Source organism: Arachis hypogaea, chromosome 5 (assembly GCF_003086295.3).
Source record: "Arachis hypogaea cultivar Tifrunner chromosome 5, arahy.Tifrunner.gnm2.J5K5, whole genome shotgun sequence".
Taxonomy (NCBI): Eukaryota; Viridiplantae; Streptophyta; class Magnoliopsida; order Fabales; family Fabaceae; genus Arachis; species Arachis hypogaea.
The window spans coordinates 103,643,685-103,659,006 of NC_092040.1; the positions used below are offsets into that span (position 1 = coordinate 103,643,685).

The 15,322-nt window shown below is 34.5% G+C and overlaps 2 protein-coding genes across 6 annotated transcripts; one reads left to right on the forward strand and one right to left on the reverse strand.

Annotated features, from left to right (window-relative positions):
- Positions 1-938: 938 nt before the first annotated feature.
- On the reverse strand, positions 939-5,668 carry LOC112802399 (uncharacterized). 4 transcript variants are annotated; one of them, XR_003202370.3, is made up of 9 exons: positions 5,159-5,668; positions 4,981-5,083; positions 4,521-4,600; positions 2,896-3,225; positions 2,615-2,691; positions 2,001-2,031; positions 1,837-1,905; positions 1,513-1,603; positions 939-1,415 (listed from the first exon to the last, which is right to left on the reverse strand). XR_003202370.3 is itself a non-coding variant. In XM_025845602.3 (9 exons), exons 1-8 carry the CDS (start codon positions 5,246-5,248, stop codon positions 1,554-1,556), a joined length of 804 nt encoding a protein of 267 aa, XP_025701387.1. In that variant the 5' UTR covers positions 5,249-5,668; the 3' UTR covers positions 939-1,415; positions 1,513-1,553. The 4 variants fall into 4 exon arrangements, 3 of the variants coding, with proteins under 3 accessions (XP_025701387.1, XP_025701385.1, XP_072093780.1); XM_025845602.3 differs by having other exon boundaries at positions 1,513-1,577; XM_025845600.3 differs by having other exon boundaries at positions 1,513-1,577; positions 1,730-1,905.
- Positions 5,669-6,955: 1,287 nt separating this feature from the next.
- On the forward strand, positions 6,956-14,369 carry LOC112802400 (putative 3,4-dihydroxy-2-butanone kinase). Of its 2 annotated transcripts, none has more exons than XM_025845604.3 (20): positions 6,956-7,293; positions 8,217-8,290; positions 8,370-8,433; positions 8,753-8,865; positions 8,948-8,995; positions 9,384-9,455; positions 9,535-9,624; positions 10,197-10,370; positions 10,606-10,689; positions 10,974-11,029; positions 11,389-11,519; positions 11,583-11,675; positions 11,819-11,883; positions 12,636-12,779; positions 12,863-12,903; positions 13,031-13,114; positions 13,199-13,272; positions 13,368-13,480; positions 13,564-13,659; positions 14,005-14,369. In XM_025845604.3, exons 1-20 carry the CDS (start codon positions 7,254-7,256, stop codon positions 14,125-14,127), a joined length of 1,779 nt encoding a protein of 592 aa, XP_025701389.1. In that variant the 5' UTR covers positions 6,956-7,253; the 3' UTR covers positions 14,128-14,369. The 2 variants fall into 2 exon arrangements, with proteins under 2 accessions (XP_025701389.1, XP_025701390.1); XM_025845605.3 differs by having other exon boundaries at positions 6,958-7,293; positions 12,642-12,779.
- Positions 14,370-15,322: the final 953 nt, after the last annotated feature.

Sequence of the window (15,322 nt, forward strand, 5' to 3'; positions counted from 1 at the left end):
GGGCTTGAATTATTTATTGTCTTCTAAAACAAAAATACCTGTTTAAACTTGATTTCGTTGCTTGATTTTAAAAAAATTGATTCAAATCTTTAAATCAGATAAAAGAGCATTGATCTTGAATGAAGAAAACACAGAAAACGAAGAGAACACAGAGAAGGAAAAGAATGCAAAGAATAAAAAAAAAGTAGAAAATATTAAGAAAATTCAAAAAAGAAAACGAAATCCGCATAAAGAAGGCAGTTATATATATTCACGCGTTAAGTCAAAAGTTTGTTAGAGATAGTAGTGCGTGAAGGTGAATTAAGTTATAACAACTTAATTAAACTTGATTGATTAAATGATTTGGATATAGAATTTTATTGTATTATTTTATGATATCCAATTCAATTCCGTTTAAACTTCGGTTAAGTTTTGAACCAATAAACTTTTAATTCTACTAGTTCGGTAATCAATTTGGTTTCCGAACCTTCATCTTAATTGTACTCCTCAAAACAAAACAACACAACACACCCCCCAAACACACACACCCCCGAATTTTATTTTATAGCATAATTTAAACTTTATAAATGGTCTATTATCATTCTCAGTATAAATGGTGCATTTATATTTTTTTGGGATATAATATGTTCTCTTTACAGAATTGGATAACTTAATTCCTAACAAAAGATTCATTTATTAATTAGTTGAACAGCAACACAAACTATTAAGAAGTATTTCTTTCATTAAGAAATAAGAAATGCATACATGAATAATATTTGACAAAATATCCAAATTTCCTTTTTCTACCTACCTTTTGGGAGATTTTGTCAAACATTATGTATAAAAGCGTCACAAACGCGTTTCTTTCTTTTGGATGGTTAGATTGTCAACACCATAGAGACTAGGTATTTTTTCCAAACTAAAAAAAAAAGCCGCAGAATATGAGAGAAACAGGGGCATATGAATTAGGAAAACTTGCTAGTGTACCGATACACTAATGTTTTAATAATTTTTAACCGTTGATCTTAATTATAAAAAATATATATAATATATATAATTAAGATTAATGGTTAAAATTAATTGAAACACTGGAGCATGGTATACTTAAAAACTTTCCAATGAATTATTTATTGGAGAACCAAATAAAAAATTGAAGCTATGTTGAGCTGTCTTTCCCCAAGAATACACCATCATCAACCACTATCTTTTCCTATTAGACTGGGGTTGGTCCAACATGTACACTACACTGCTGAAAAAATCTGTATAGAGAGGGGAAGAAGGAGAAAAACATGCATGATATATTACTAAAAGGAACTTCCGTTGGCTAAAAGTTCACTACATTATCTTTGATTTCCCCCAAAATTGGAAGATCAGCATGTCCCTTAACAAAACTCAACAGCAGAATCAGGCAGAAACTCCATTCTTGTGTGGTAATGCTGAAAATGACAACCGGACGACACGGCTCAAATTAGTCTTTCTTAGAGGAGGGAGAGGAAAAACAATATACTATGTATTGAAAAATTTTCATTGTACCATTCTCAAGAACTGATCAGTATATGTTAATGGACCATATATCAAAAGCCTCTGTTTTCCATCGTCTGAAAAGGAAAAATTAATATATTGCCTTGCAAGACACGAGAGAAGTATATGTTAAAAATAGGCATAGTTCTTATGAGAATAATCGTTTAAATCATATAATGTGAATTGTGATTTGAGAACCAAAAAGGAAAATGTCATATAGTGATTTAACCTTAAACCTGAGTGATCCAGATGGCTGTCAATTAGTGTGTTTTGTGAAATCAGTGATAGACTATCTGATAAAATCAATCTAATGGTGCGTGCGGATAGGAGCTGTACCTCCAAAATAGTTTTAGCTTCGTCATTAAATGTTTTGCAAAGAATTTCGTAACTCTTCTCAATCCCCATCTGCATTCAGGAATAAAACCAAAACAATAAACAAACGGTAGGAAAAAAAATTTCCTGTTATAACAGAAAATCATGTAAATAACACTGGATTACACCTTTGAAGGCGAAATGGTTGATATGATGTATCTGCAACACATAATTATTTCATCAATCAGCAAAACAAAGCAAATTAAAAACAGGAATGGAAATGGTAGTATGATAGGAAAATCTTGAAGGAAATGGTTACGCTATTAAATTGTGATAAAAGCAGACAGCGTCATCCATAGCAAAGTTCATGAAAGTCAAAAAGAAAAAAAAAGAAAAAAAAAAAAACAGTTGCATGACCCCCCAAAGGTCCATAACATTGTGATGATCAAGTTGTGCTTACTCATGATTAACTTTGACATGATTTCACAAGCAAACATACACTTATATAGCAGCCTACCAGTCAGAATATGGTCTTATTTGGATTTCTCATGCTGACAATTCATGACTCGCTCTCAATTTTTCAATACATGTTCATGCATTATTACTTACACCTTTTATCAAGATTTGTTTGCATGTGTAATTCTTTTGTCCACCAAATATGTTTGCAAAGAAAAAAGAAATATCTTTCCCTATGGCTACACAAATGTGATTCTTTTTCTCTTTTATTCTACTAAAAATCAACATGCAATGACTTGGTAAAGGAAATTGATTCAGAGATTGCACACACAAGTGAAGATTTTACCTCAGCTTACTTAGATAGAAATTCAGAGCTAGTAAATTTGCTTTTTGAACAGTTAGCATGACAGCACCCATGCAGTTCTACAAGAGAGTTAAAACAAAAAACATAGATCAGAGACCATAGTCAATGTAGAATGTTATGCACACAAAACTCAGAAAATTTTGCAAAAGAATCACAAGGTATCCCAATGAGGTGCATAAGAACTTCAACAAAATGGACACTAGTAAGACTATACATTAATCAAATAAATAGACTTCATTTCTTCCATAAGAACAATTCATCACCTTTTGGGCAATAAGCTCAATTAGTTGCATTAGAAACTTCCCTAACCCTTTTCCTTGGACACGAGGCTCAATCTGCAACTCATACACATAAAGGACCGGTACATCTTCTTCCAGAACAAAACGGTAATGTACAAATCCAACTAAGGGGCCACTATCTTCTACACAACTAGTTGAAGCCTCTTCTGCATTCAACATCATTCTTGTCTCATCACCAACTGAATTGGCATCCTCATGCACAAATATATAGTGTGCTTCTGGAGCAACCATTTCTCTGCGCTTCACCTTTTCTTCATCCAACCACTCAGATCCATAGGGTCCTTCCATATTTAGCTGCAGTTTTTGAGTTGACAAGTCATATGCTTTCGGGTCTCTTCTCAATGAATAAGCTAATGAAAAAACCAACCATGAACAAAAGGAGAAATGATACATATTGTAGTATAAAAAAACCTAAAAACAATCGAATTTCAATAAACTAAGTTGGCAAAGTATTCGCCTTGGTGGTGCTAAGACGCCTCAATTATGAGGTTAACTTGTAAATTACTGAAAAGCCCTCAGTTCAAACTTTATCAATTTACAATTTGATGGCTGGTCAGTTTTACTTATAATTTGTTAACATTTTCATTAAACCAATTTGAGACAAAGCTAGTTCTTAATTTAATCATTTCATCATTTTTCTTTGAATAGCTCTCAATATCTCTCTCCGGGGAGTGCAACCCCTTCTCTTTGTTTGACATTCCTTAATAGAATATTGAACCAACACAGATTCTTTCTCTATTCCTGTTCAGCAGTGCCAATGGGCTCCTTAAAAACTAGCTCAGTCTTGTTTCATACACCTAAAATTGAGACTTTCAACTTCTTAACTGAAGATTGCAGGTAAGTTTCTAGTGATCTCTTGTCATTATCAATACTACCTTGGCTTCCTTCTCAACTTTTGAAATACCCTTCTGAACAGAGCTATCATAGCTCACATAAGATCCAGGGAAAAAAGATGGGGAGGGGGGGGGGGAGTTTTCCCACAAAGAAATCAGTTCTATAACACAGTAATGCCTTTAGACATGGAGATCAAGTAAAAGGAACAAACTTTAAAATGAAACAGAAAAACACACAAAAAAGATAAAAATGAAAAACTTATAAGAGAATGTAAGATAGGTCAAAAGCCAAGTTTTCTAGAAGAAACGGAAGCTGAAAACAGAGAAACGGAGAAAGGCAAGGGAAAAGAAGAGAGGAAGGGCTCACCAAAGAGAAGAGAAGAGATCGAGATTAGAGAAGCAGGACTCACAAAAACGATTATCTTTCTCACTAATCCTGTGTTTTGTTTAGCTAATAACATAACATAATTGTGATCATTAATCAAGAGCAGCCACCAATTTGCAGTATAACAAATCTTTGACCAGATGCAGAGGCCCTATGAGCATTTTTTGAAAACCTCATCAATGAGGTTTCCTCACACAACCTCATTGAAGACTTTGCCAACTAAGTTTCCTATCACTTTACAAAACAAAGACATAATAGCAGATTTTCTCTTATTATAGCATAAAGTATAAAGAAGGGAAATATTTCATTCAATATATTATAGTAATGTCTACATCAAAATATTTCATTCAACAAATTATAGTAATGTGTACCTTAAGGAGGCTCTGAACATAGTGCTTAACAGGAGAGGATAGTGTATCACCGCGTCCTGACTTCAAACACATAGATAGACCTAAAATTCAGATTGAAATAGGCACCTAGATTTAGGACTTAGAAGAAACAAAAAAGATGATCCAAAAATGAATAAAAGCTATTGCTAACACATTCAACAATTTACTTGCACTAACATCTCAAAACTTATGGGAATATTATAATTGTATTATATGAGAATTCAATATTGCATTATTGCTAATACAGTTACAGTAGTTATAAAATCCGTTGCGTTTGTTTGTTGAGTCAGTAGTTAGTTACAAAGTTTACTTCTGACTTTTATGTTGTGTAAAACCATAAACACACTTTGCAACTAACTAACTGCTGATCAGCAAAATAAGGTAACTGATCCTGTAACTAATCTAACTACACTGCACAGTTTTCTATTTCAGAAACGGTTACCGTTATTGACGAAGTGGCGGAACTCAGGGAAGGAAGCAAGGTGATCCTTTTCGGCACGTGCTGATTTGATGGATTGCTCAACGGCTTTCTTCTTTGCGAGGACCTGCGAAACAATGGCTGAACCTGAAACAATGATACCAGCACAAAAAGGGTGAAACGACAGCGTTTGGAGACTCACCTCGCTACGTTTGGGCTTCTTCTCTCTGATAACGGTGCCATTTTGGATGACACTGCTTGGACGACGCCGTTGCGGCGTCTTTGAATCCATAGCTGGTGCGCTCTGCTAGAGAAGACGACTTAGCTAACCCCCCTTTTTTTTTCTTCCTTGGGCCTTGGCTTCTCACCAGAAAAAAAAAAAAAATAGCGAGAAGAAAAGAATAACGTTGCTTTCCGTGTATGTAAATTACGAATAAGGACAATTTGGATCTACTGCAGAAGCAGAGTTGCAATGGGCAGAGACACACCCGAATCCATGGCAGAAGGCCAGAAGCCAATATTCAAAGCTCATCCCCAAAAGAATCGGCAGAAGCATAAGAACCACCTATCTCATAGCATAGCTTCCAAAGGATATAGATACAAAAATTACCAAAAAGCATAGCCTCATTACAGAGCCAGAACAGCAACCACAGTAGTACAGTACAGCAAAAACCGTTGTTCTATTTTATTCTTTTTATTAATTTAAGAGTCCAATTTTCATTGACTGGACATCTAATCTAATTAGATTCATCGTTCATGCGTTACACATGATTTTTAAGAAATAAATTAAAAGATTCGTTATATTTTATGTAATATTTTTCCTGTGTAAAACTCTTTTACCTAATTTGATTGCATATGAAAATTAAATTTTTAATTAAAATATTAATTAAACAATTTCGTAATAATTTTTTTTAAAGATATAATACAAAATAATAAAAATAACATAATATAATTTAACATAATTTAGTTTAAAATATAAATATTCATAATTCATTTGTTAAAACACACAATATAAAGGTAAAAGACAACAGAGAATTCTATTTATATTACTTAAAGGTCAAACTATTTCAAACATTTAAGATTTTCATGAACTAATTATCACACTTCAATAATAATATTGTCTAAATCTTATATTAACAAAACCAATAATAATTAGAATTATAATTTTAATTAATTTTTTATATAAATAAATAAAAATTTATATTGTAATTTTACATCATATGAATTTAATGAGTCTCTATAGAGTGAGAATCTCTTTTCTCATTTCTTTTTTCGTTTATTTTGTCAATTTTATAAATTTTGTTACACCATTTCTTAAGTATATAATGTATAAATAAAGATAATTAACACCTATTATAAAATGAAAATATAAAAAGGATTAGTGTTCATCCCCCCCCCCTAAAATACCATTTATTATATAAATTTATAAAAAAAAAGTTGTCATACTAAAGATTTATACCCAAAATCTTTTAATTAAATTATAAATATTTTATCATTTCAATTAATTTTTTTATTATTTTACATATATTTAATAAATAAAAAAAATGAATACATGCATATTGATCCACTAATCTTATATAATGAAAATTGGAAAAAATAGTGTCCATTTTTTTTTTCGTTTTTACTCTTAAACTCTCGCAGCAAATAGTTATGCAATTTTTTTTCTTTCAATGAGTGACTTCCAAAAGTTATGATTGGTTTTGATAAAGCAAGAGCTATTTTTTTTTTAATAATCTATTATCTTTTTCATAAAAATAAGTTTAGAGTATAAATAAATTTTTTTTATAGATAAATAAAATTAATTTTATATCTGAACAAGTATATTATAATTTTTATCCGTAAAAGTTAAAATGCGACCAAATCTACCAATAAATAAAATTATCATTTAAATTCTTTTATCATACACAGACTATATTTTATAGATAAAAAATTACTTTCATTGGTTTATGAATGATTTATGAGTCTTCAGGATAAAAGTATTAGTTTATTGTAATATTTTATTTTTGAAATTCCATTAATATTTTTTCCCCTGTTACTTGCTGCAACAAGCCAACTATCAACTCCCTCGCTTTCCTTCTCTTGTGTGTATAAAGAGCCACACCACCAAACCAACGAGGCAACAACAACAACAACAACTCTTCTTCCCTTTCTTTCTCTTTCTCTCTCTTTCTCTTTCTCTCTCATTCGCTCTCTTTTTCCAACTGTTTCATGCAAAGCCATTTCTAGGGTTTTTTTTTTTCCAGTTCTCGCCATTCACTCTTTCAATTCCGTAATCGCTGCAAAGGTACTTCGTCGCTATGGCATTCCAAGCCAAGAAGCTCATCAACAATCCCGATGGTGCGCTCTTTCTCTCACTTTATCTTTCTTTCTTCTTCGCTTTGCTCCGTTCAATTTCTCGCCTGTGTAGGTGAAGTCGGTTGCGATTTTGTTTTGTTCGTTTCTTTCAACTATTCGGTGCTCTTTCGCTAATTTCTTCACTCTTTCTTGTTTCATGAGGTGAAATCGCGTTTCTTGTTTGCGTCATTTTGACTGTTAGAGGTTCTTGCGTTGTGTTGACTTTAGTAGCATTTATCTTTGACTGAAAGGGACTGAGCTTAAAATGAGTTGAAATCGATTCTTGTTTTTGGTATCGGTCAATGAGAACTTCGTATAGCGGCTCTGATTTGATGCTTTGCTTTTAATCTTAGCGACGTAGTGTTTTACTATGAGAAGATATAATAGCGGTGTTGTTAGTTAGGTTCCTACCTTGGAGTTGCATTTTCACACTGGCGCGGCAGTTTCACGACTCTATTCTTTAGCGGCAAATAGGTTCTTGTTTTTAGATCGGTCAATGAGGACATTGCTTTTATTTGTTTTAATTCGAAGATGTTGATTCAATGAGGAAAGATGATAGCGGTAGTACACCAGTATTATTCTCACTAGTACTGTGGTATATGAAATTGAAAACTAGGAAGATGGTGCTTGTTTTCAGATCGGTCAATGACGACTTTGTGGAATTGCTCTGAATTGATGATTTTCATTTTACCTACTTTAGTTCCAACATGTTGATTCAAAGTGGAAAGTTGATGGCAGTATTATTAGCTAGGTTCCTGTTTTGCAGATTCTCAATTTCTCACTTAGCACCGTAGTTCCAAGATTGTGTTCTTAAACTGCTATATAATGTGAATACGTGATAGAAAGGAAGATTATACTTTATCTTGAACTCTAGATCTTTTGGAACAAAATTAATCTTGATTCTTTGTTAATATAATTTATTGTAGATGTTGTGACTGAATTCATTGAAGGCCTTGTGGAGACGTACCCTGGTTTACAGTACTTAGATGGATTTCCTCAGGTGATTACACATACAGAAACATGTATGGCTGTGTAAATGTATGAGAGGTGTCCATTTATTTTTGTTGGCTTGAATGCAGGTGAAGGTTGTATTACGTGCAGATGTTTCAAGTGCAACAAATGATAAAGTTGCAGTCATATCAGGTCTGCGACTATCCATCCGATGTTCCTTTTTGTTTTAATTTCTGTGAATTTTAGCATAGGATACTTATCGATGCATATAGGAATAGACAAATGGTTCATGAATTGTCATACAGGATTTGATCCACCTATTATAAAAAGGAAGAAAGGTTGCAAGTGGGAAGAATGGGACATAGATCAGGGGGGGTGGAACTATGCTATTTAGCCCTATGAAACATATCTAAGATCAGTAAAACGAAATATTATATGGTGCTTTTGTAACTATGTTTTCATACCCAAAGTATTATCATGAAAATTTTTATCCAATCCTACATTACCACAGGGGGAGGAAGTGGCCATGAGCCTGCTCATGCTGGATATGTGGGAGAAGGAATGCTGACAGCAGCTATCTGTGGAGATGTCTTTGCTTCCCCACCAGTTGATTCAATCCTAGCTGTATGCTTTCCTTTTATTATTGGATGGCATGTGTATATCACACATCAGTTATTCTGAAGCATCTCTTATTATTGAAATTTAGGGGATACGAGCTGTAACTGGACCTATGGGATGTCTTCTGATTGTGAAGGTATCCTTTTTTTTGTTCCCTTCGTGTTTGGGTAATACTTTAGCTCATTGACTTGTTAAATTACAGTCTTTAGAGTGGTCTTTTGGATCATCATGTATGTTGGATGAGCTATACCCAAAGTTATTGTAAGCTGTTAAATTGGAAAAATATACAGTGTGGAAGATTAATTGTAAGATTCTTATGTTAAATTAATTGGGATCATTTCAACAACAAAAAAAAAAAAGGAAAAGAAAGAAAGAACGAAAATCAAAACATTTTTCAAATCAATTTTGAGCTATGAATAAGTGTGATTTCTCATTTCTGCACATACATGGTCTGTTTATGAGCAGTCATTAGGATTTGCTCTTGTTTTTTGATTCCATAGTATTCCAAATTTGGGTGTTGACAGAATTACACTGGTGACCGATTGAACTTTGGTTTGGCTGCTGAGCAAGCAAAAGTTGAAGGTTATAAAGTTGAGGTACTGCTAGCCAGAATTATCTCATCTAGTACTTAGTTTTGTTATGTAGATAAAGTATGACTGAATTTTACGAATGCAGACTGTAATTGTTGGTGATGATTGTGCACTACCACCGCCTCGAGGGATTGCTGGGAGAAGGGGCTTGGCAGGGACTATTTTGGTTCATAAGGTTCTCTCAGAAATTCATTTCTGATTTTTCAGCATTCTTTTATTTGCCCTGTTCACACATCCACTTTGAACAGCACTATTTTATGGTTGCATATATTGGACTTTCTGGCCTGTTTGTCAATGTTTATTTTATTTTCTTGTTGAACTTAGCATTGTTTTAAATATGATAGATAATTATGGTATTAATGCAAGATCTTTGGAATGAGCCTGGACGACAGAATGCCTTCCACACTATCTTCTGCTTCCTCTATTTTTCACATACCCCTCCATGATTCCATTACCATCCATACTAATCCCTTGTCCTGGGTGGACATTCGTTTATTTAGATTAGACCCTTCTTTTAATTCGTAACATAATTCACCTTTTCCATCTTCAGCTCATTCATAATTCTGCATTTCATTTCTTGCTTCCTTTTTTCCTGAACATTCAGTGGTCCTCCAATGGTTGGTATCTTGCAGAACAACTCAGCTCTTCTCATGTATACATGAGTTAGAGCCCTTTGGAGTACTATTATATCAGTGTATTATCATTGGTAATTTATCATTTACCTGCACATTTTGTTGATTGTGGCAGGTTGCAGGGGCAGCTGCTGCTGCTGGCCTTCCTCTTGCTAAGGTTGCTGCAGAAGCAAAACATGCCTCTGAATTGGTGGGGACAATGGGTGTTGGTTTAACTGTGTGCACACTTCCTGGTCAAGTTACATCAGATCGTTTGGGCCCAGGGAAGATAGAACTGGGGCTTGGAATTGTGAGTTTCCTTTAGTTAGGCACCTTCTTTGCAGTAGTGTGAACAGCTTGGTCTATGTTTTATGTTCTGGAACGAGTTCTCTGTTTACTTTTTCTTTTTTGATCTCCCTAGTCACTGAAGTTTGTCTTTATTCTCTACTAGTGCCATTTCTCATTAATTTACAAATAATGATGATATCAATGCTACTTTTTTTGCTTTCTTTCTTTCTTTTTCATTTTATTTATTTATTTTACAGCATGCAGAACCTGGTGCAGCTGTTGCTGATCTTCAGCCAGTGGATGTGGTGGTTTCTCATGTTCTGAATCAAATATTGTCCACGGTATGTTGCAATATTTTATGGAAAACTTTTGACTGTTGTGTACCGTTAACTCTAAAGAAATGTTCTTGCGACATTGTGGTACCACATCAAGAATAAAGTTCACTACTTGTGTGTTCGTCATGGACTTTGATGCTAATCATAGTTTAACCCAAAAGTTCTATCTTATCACAAAGTTCTAGTACGCTTGAATAGGTTTGGCCGTAAGTATATATGTTTGTGTCCCTTTTTGGAGTTATCATTCCTATGAATGAAGTTACAATGCTTTCTTTTGGTAATGTTACCAGGAAACGAACTACGTTCCAATAACTCGAGGTGGTAGAGTGATCCTCATGGTCAATGGGTATGTTTACGGTATCATATATGTTTAAAATGAAACTAAGATTTTGTAGCTCTTAAATTCTCTTTATATTGTTCTTGGGACTTGAGCACCATTTTATGAAGACATTCCTATATGTATATATCTGTGATTGAACTTAGCTTCATAGATATTCTCATCACACAACGTTGAAAAGCAATGTTTATGCTATCTACACCTATTATTGAAAATATACTGGTATTCTCTTTTATTTATGTGCATTCTTTTTAGAATGTTTCTTTTTTGTGTGCGCTAAATTTTAGCTGTTTTGATTCAAACCCTGGACACCATAATTTAGTGCCTTCTCAAGTTTTATTGACCTTTTGCAAGTTCTTCACTTGCAGGCTTGGTGGCACCCCTTTGATGGAGCTAATGATTGCAGCAGGAAAGGCAGTTCCAAGATTGCAGCTAGAGCATGGGCTGGCTGTTGACAGAGTTTACACAGGGACATTTATGACATCCCTTGATATGGCAGGTTCGTCACATCATTAATTCTCGTTGTGATTCATCAAGCAGTTCTAATTAGTATTTATTTCAGGTTTCTCGATATCTATCATGAGGGCTGATCCACCTATTCTTGAGCGATTAGATGCCAGTACCAAAGCACCGTCTTGGCCTGTTGGAGTTGATGGTCAGTAATATCTTTAGTTGTTAATAACTGGATTATTCTAATAACTTGGCTTTTACCTCTGGATAATGTTTGTTCAAATGTAATATTGATGGAACCATTAAACTACTAGTTCATTGAACTTTTGAACTTTCTTCTCTTTCAAGGTGTTCACCCGCCTACTAAGATTCCTATTCCAGTCCCGCCATCTCCATCAGCAAAGGGCGATGAGGTATATACTTCATACACGGGGAATTACGTCATTTCTTCCATGACATTTAGCAGTTGTGGTTGAGAAGTAGTTAAAGGAAAATTATATTCAAACATGTTTGATACAAGTTTATTTGGCTTACTGGTTAGTGGCATTTCGACGTGGTTGAATATTTTTATTAGAAATTTACACCACCCTTTCCACATAGAAAAATTCTGTGATGAGTACTAGTTTAACAACTTACATATAGAGACACTCAGAAAAAAATGATGCGACACAATAACAATAATTTACCTTGAAAAGCCGGTGAATTGTTAGACTTGTGTCCTTTCCATCCAAGAATCTCTGTGCTTTGTAATACTTCCTAGTGCATACTGCATCAACAACAACCAAGTCTTGTCCAACAAAGTGAAGTTAGCTATATGGATCAAATGATACCTTACTGGGTTGTCATAATTCATGTTTATGTTTATGCTTCATTCCACCATAAATTTCTGTACTTCATACTGGAAGCCCAAAACCAGCATCTGGCCACTGATTTTTCTCTTGTGATATCTTTGGCATGATCATAATATATTTCTCATAGTTATGATTATCCTCCTCTCTCACATGTTCATGCTATTGGTGAATCTGGTAAAAATAGAATTGACTTGTCAATATCATTTGAAAGCTGGTTGAGTTTTATTAAATCTATGTTAATCAAGTCAACTGTATATGTACTTATATCCTGATATAATTTTTGAAATATGGTTCCTATGTTTACTTTACATAAGCCACAGAGACGACCTCTACAGCTAAGTGAGCAAGGCCAAGTCCTTGAGATTGCTATTGAAACCGCTGCAAATGTTATTCTAGATCTTAAGGACAGCCTAAATGATTGGGACAGTAAAGTTGGTGATGGTGACTGTGGATCAACTGTGAGTCCTGTCCTCAAAATTGTCTATTATAGCTGTTGAAGTAACATGGGAATTACTTGATTTATATGGTTCAACTTCTGCAGATGTATAGAGGCGCAAAAGCCATTCTGGAGGACATAAAAAAGTAAGTCTATGTCCTTTTTGGTTAGGTATATCTTTGTTTGTACTCTTGGGGACAAGTTACTGCAAAAGCAATTGCCAATTTGAATTGTAATCACATTCTGACCTGAACTGCTGTTTTTTGTTCACAGCTATCCTCTGAACGATGCTGCAGAAACTGTCAATGAAATTGGATCCACAATTCGAAGAGCCATGGGAGGAACAAGTGGAATCATGTATTATGCTGTACTTATGCCATTGTTGAAGTTTAACTAATTATGCTGTTTGAGTATTGCTTTCAAGAAACTTTCTCTTTTCAGATATACAATTTTCTGCAAGGCAGCATATACACAGCTGAAACCAAGCTCTGGTTCTGTTGTCACGCCAAAACAATGTGGGAACTCCAATATGGCTACCATTAATTTCAGAGTTAACTTTTCCTTTGCCCTTTTTTTACTATCAATCCCTCATGAGTTGTTTGATTTTCAGGGGCTGAGGCACTTGCGGCTTCCATTGCTGCTGTTAGTAAATATGGGGGTGCCAGTGCTGGTTATAGAACCCTGCTAGATGCCCTTCTTCCAGCATCATCGGTTCTTCAAGAGGTCCTGACAATAGGTTTTCACTTCCCCTACATTATTTGGATGCCCTTTTATGGAGTAACTTACTGTGCTTTTTGGTTGAACAGAAATTAAATGCTGGGGAGGATCCTATCACTGCTTTTGTTCTGTCTTCTGAGGCTGCATTAACTGGAGCTGAGTTAACCAAGAAAATGCAAGCACAGGTGATACCTTTTGACCCGTCTTTGTTAAGAGTACAAATTTGATGCAATACTGAGTTTTAACTTAATAGCAGAGAACGTCTGGCATTCTGTTTCAATTATGTTTAGTTCATGAGTGGTGCTCAAGCAAAGTTGGTTTCATTTTACTTATGATTTGCTTGCGGTTCTTTAATGAAACAAATGGTTATAACATGGAGTTCCAATTTTAGGAAGCTCATTTTGAATTGCAGTTTTTAGCAGTTCGCCTCTAAGATTGAGAAAAATGCCACAACCATAGTGGCTTGTTTTTATCCATTTATTTGTTATTATTAAGTGGATTGTTGGATCTGATGAGGGAGTGTTATGTAGGCTGGGCGTTCTACTTACGTGTCTTCAGAGTTGCTTTCAACAGTTCCTGACCCTGGTGCCATGGCTGTGGCAACGTGGTACAGGGCTGCAGCTCTAGCTGTCCAGCAAAAATACAAGAGTTAGGCTACGTGCAATTAAGCTCTTCATGCGGATTTAGCCAAGTTTTGTTCCGGATTTTGTATCCTTTTAACCATTGGGCTCTCCGCTTATGTTTTTTTTTGCATAAAGCTGAGAGAGCGATTGCATATACGCCAAATTTTACAGTGGATGTAAATTTCAAAAACTTGATAACTACAGTCGGACAATGATATACATCTATCTCATTGTGAGCCCTGTGCTTGTAATATTCATCGTTGGTTTATTCATTCTTTTATGCTCATTTTTTTTACCCTATGACCATCTCTTTGCGTCTTCCTCCTCAGTTTTGGCATCACTGTCTTTTCTACCGGTGTTTCTAATGCAATTTAACTACTGCAATTTTCCCTTCGTAATCAGTAATATTGTTTTGATTGGGATGATATTTCTGTGCAGTTTTTGTAGCTGTGGTATAGATTAGGATTTGTATGGTTGCTTTATAGAAAACAAAGTCGGGTTACGTGAACCGTTTCTACGTTGAAAATATCTTATGGTTCTTGTTTCTTGATAATGATATAGAACAAGTAGCATCTTCTGGGTTAACATTATTCCAGTTTGGCAATGAAAATTTAGTGTTAAAATAATGAAGGAAAAAAATGTAGCAAATATACGAGCAAGGATAATCTAACATCCTAAAAATACTTGCTAGTGGTGCACTGGTCTCTCTCAAAGAACATACATATTTGCATATAAGTTTTTTCCTTTTTATTTAATGTTAATATCTGCATCATAATTATGAGTGTCATATTTGTTGGCAATATGGCATGAAAGGACGTGAAGAGAATCCCCGAAAGTGATTGGCGTGATGGATCCGTCGTTTTCCGGTGAAGGTGAGTCATGAGTTTTGATGCATGGAGTTTAGCTCTCCATTCGGACCTGCAATGAACTTGGTTATTGTGACGACGAGTGATATGATGGTCTCTTCTTATAAACATGTCCTAGATATGGAAACACAGGTATAATTGTATAAATGAAGTATCAATGGTTCAGACAACTATACCCTTGAAGAAAAAACTAGAGCTTGGAGAACCACCCTTGAATATTCCATTTACTTGGCTGTGACTGAATCTGACAAGACTTTCACAAATTGTCCATATGAAGATGAAATTAAATTTTAAGAACTGTTAAATGGCCAATAATCAATTTATCAGTTACGAGGTAAAATAAAAAATAAATTCGATGA

What these genes read in the sequence shown, in the direction of transcription:
- LOC112802400 (XM_025845604.3), top strand. Translation starts at nt 7,254, where the DNA reads ATGGCATTCCAAGCCAAGAAGCTCATCAACAATCCCGATG. An exon ending in TAGAACTGGGGCTTGGAATT is followed by an intron (nt 10,371 to 10,605) that starts GTGAGTTTCCTT and finishes TTTATTTTACAG; the next exon opens with CATGCAGAACCTGGTGCAGC. An exon ending in TGTTGTCACGCCAAAACAAT is followed by an intron (nt 13,273 to 13,367) that starts GTGGGAACTCCA and finishes TTTGATTTTCAG; the next exon opens with GGGCTGAGGCACTTGCGGCT.
- LOC112802399 (XM_072237679.1), bottom strand. Translation starts at nt 5,248, where the DNA reads ATGGATTCAAAGACGCCGCAACGGCGTCGTCCAAGCAGTGTCATCCAA. An exon ending in CTGGATCACTCAGGTTTAAG is followed by an intron (nt 1,604 to 1,729) that starts GTTAAATCACTA and finishes GTGTCTTGCAAG; the next exon opens with GCAATATATTAATTTTTCCT. An exon ending in CTGATCAGTTCTTGAGAATG is followed by an intron (nt 1,416 to 1,512) that starts GTACAATGAAAA and finishes TGTCATTTTCAG; the next exon opens with CATTACCACACAAGAATGGA.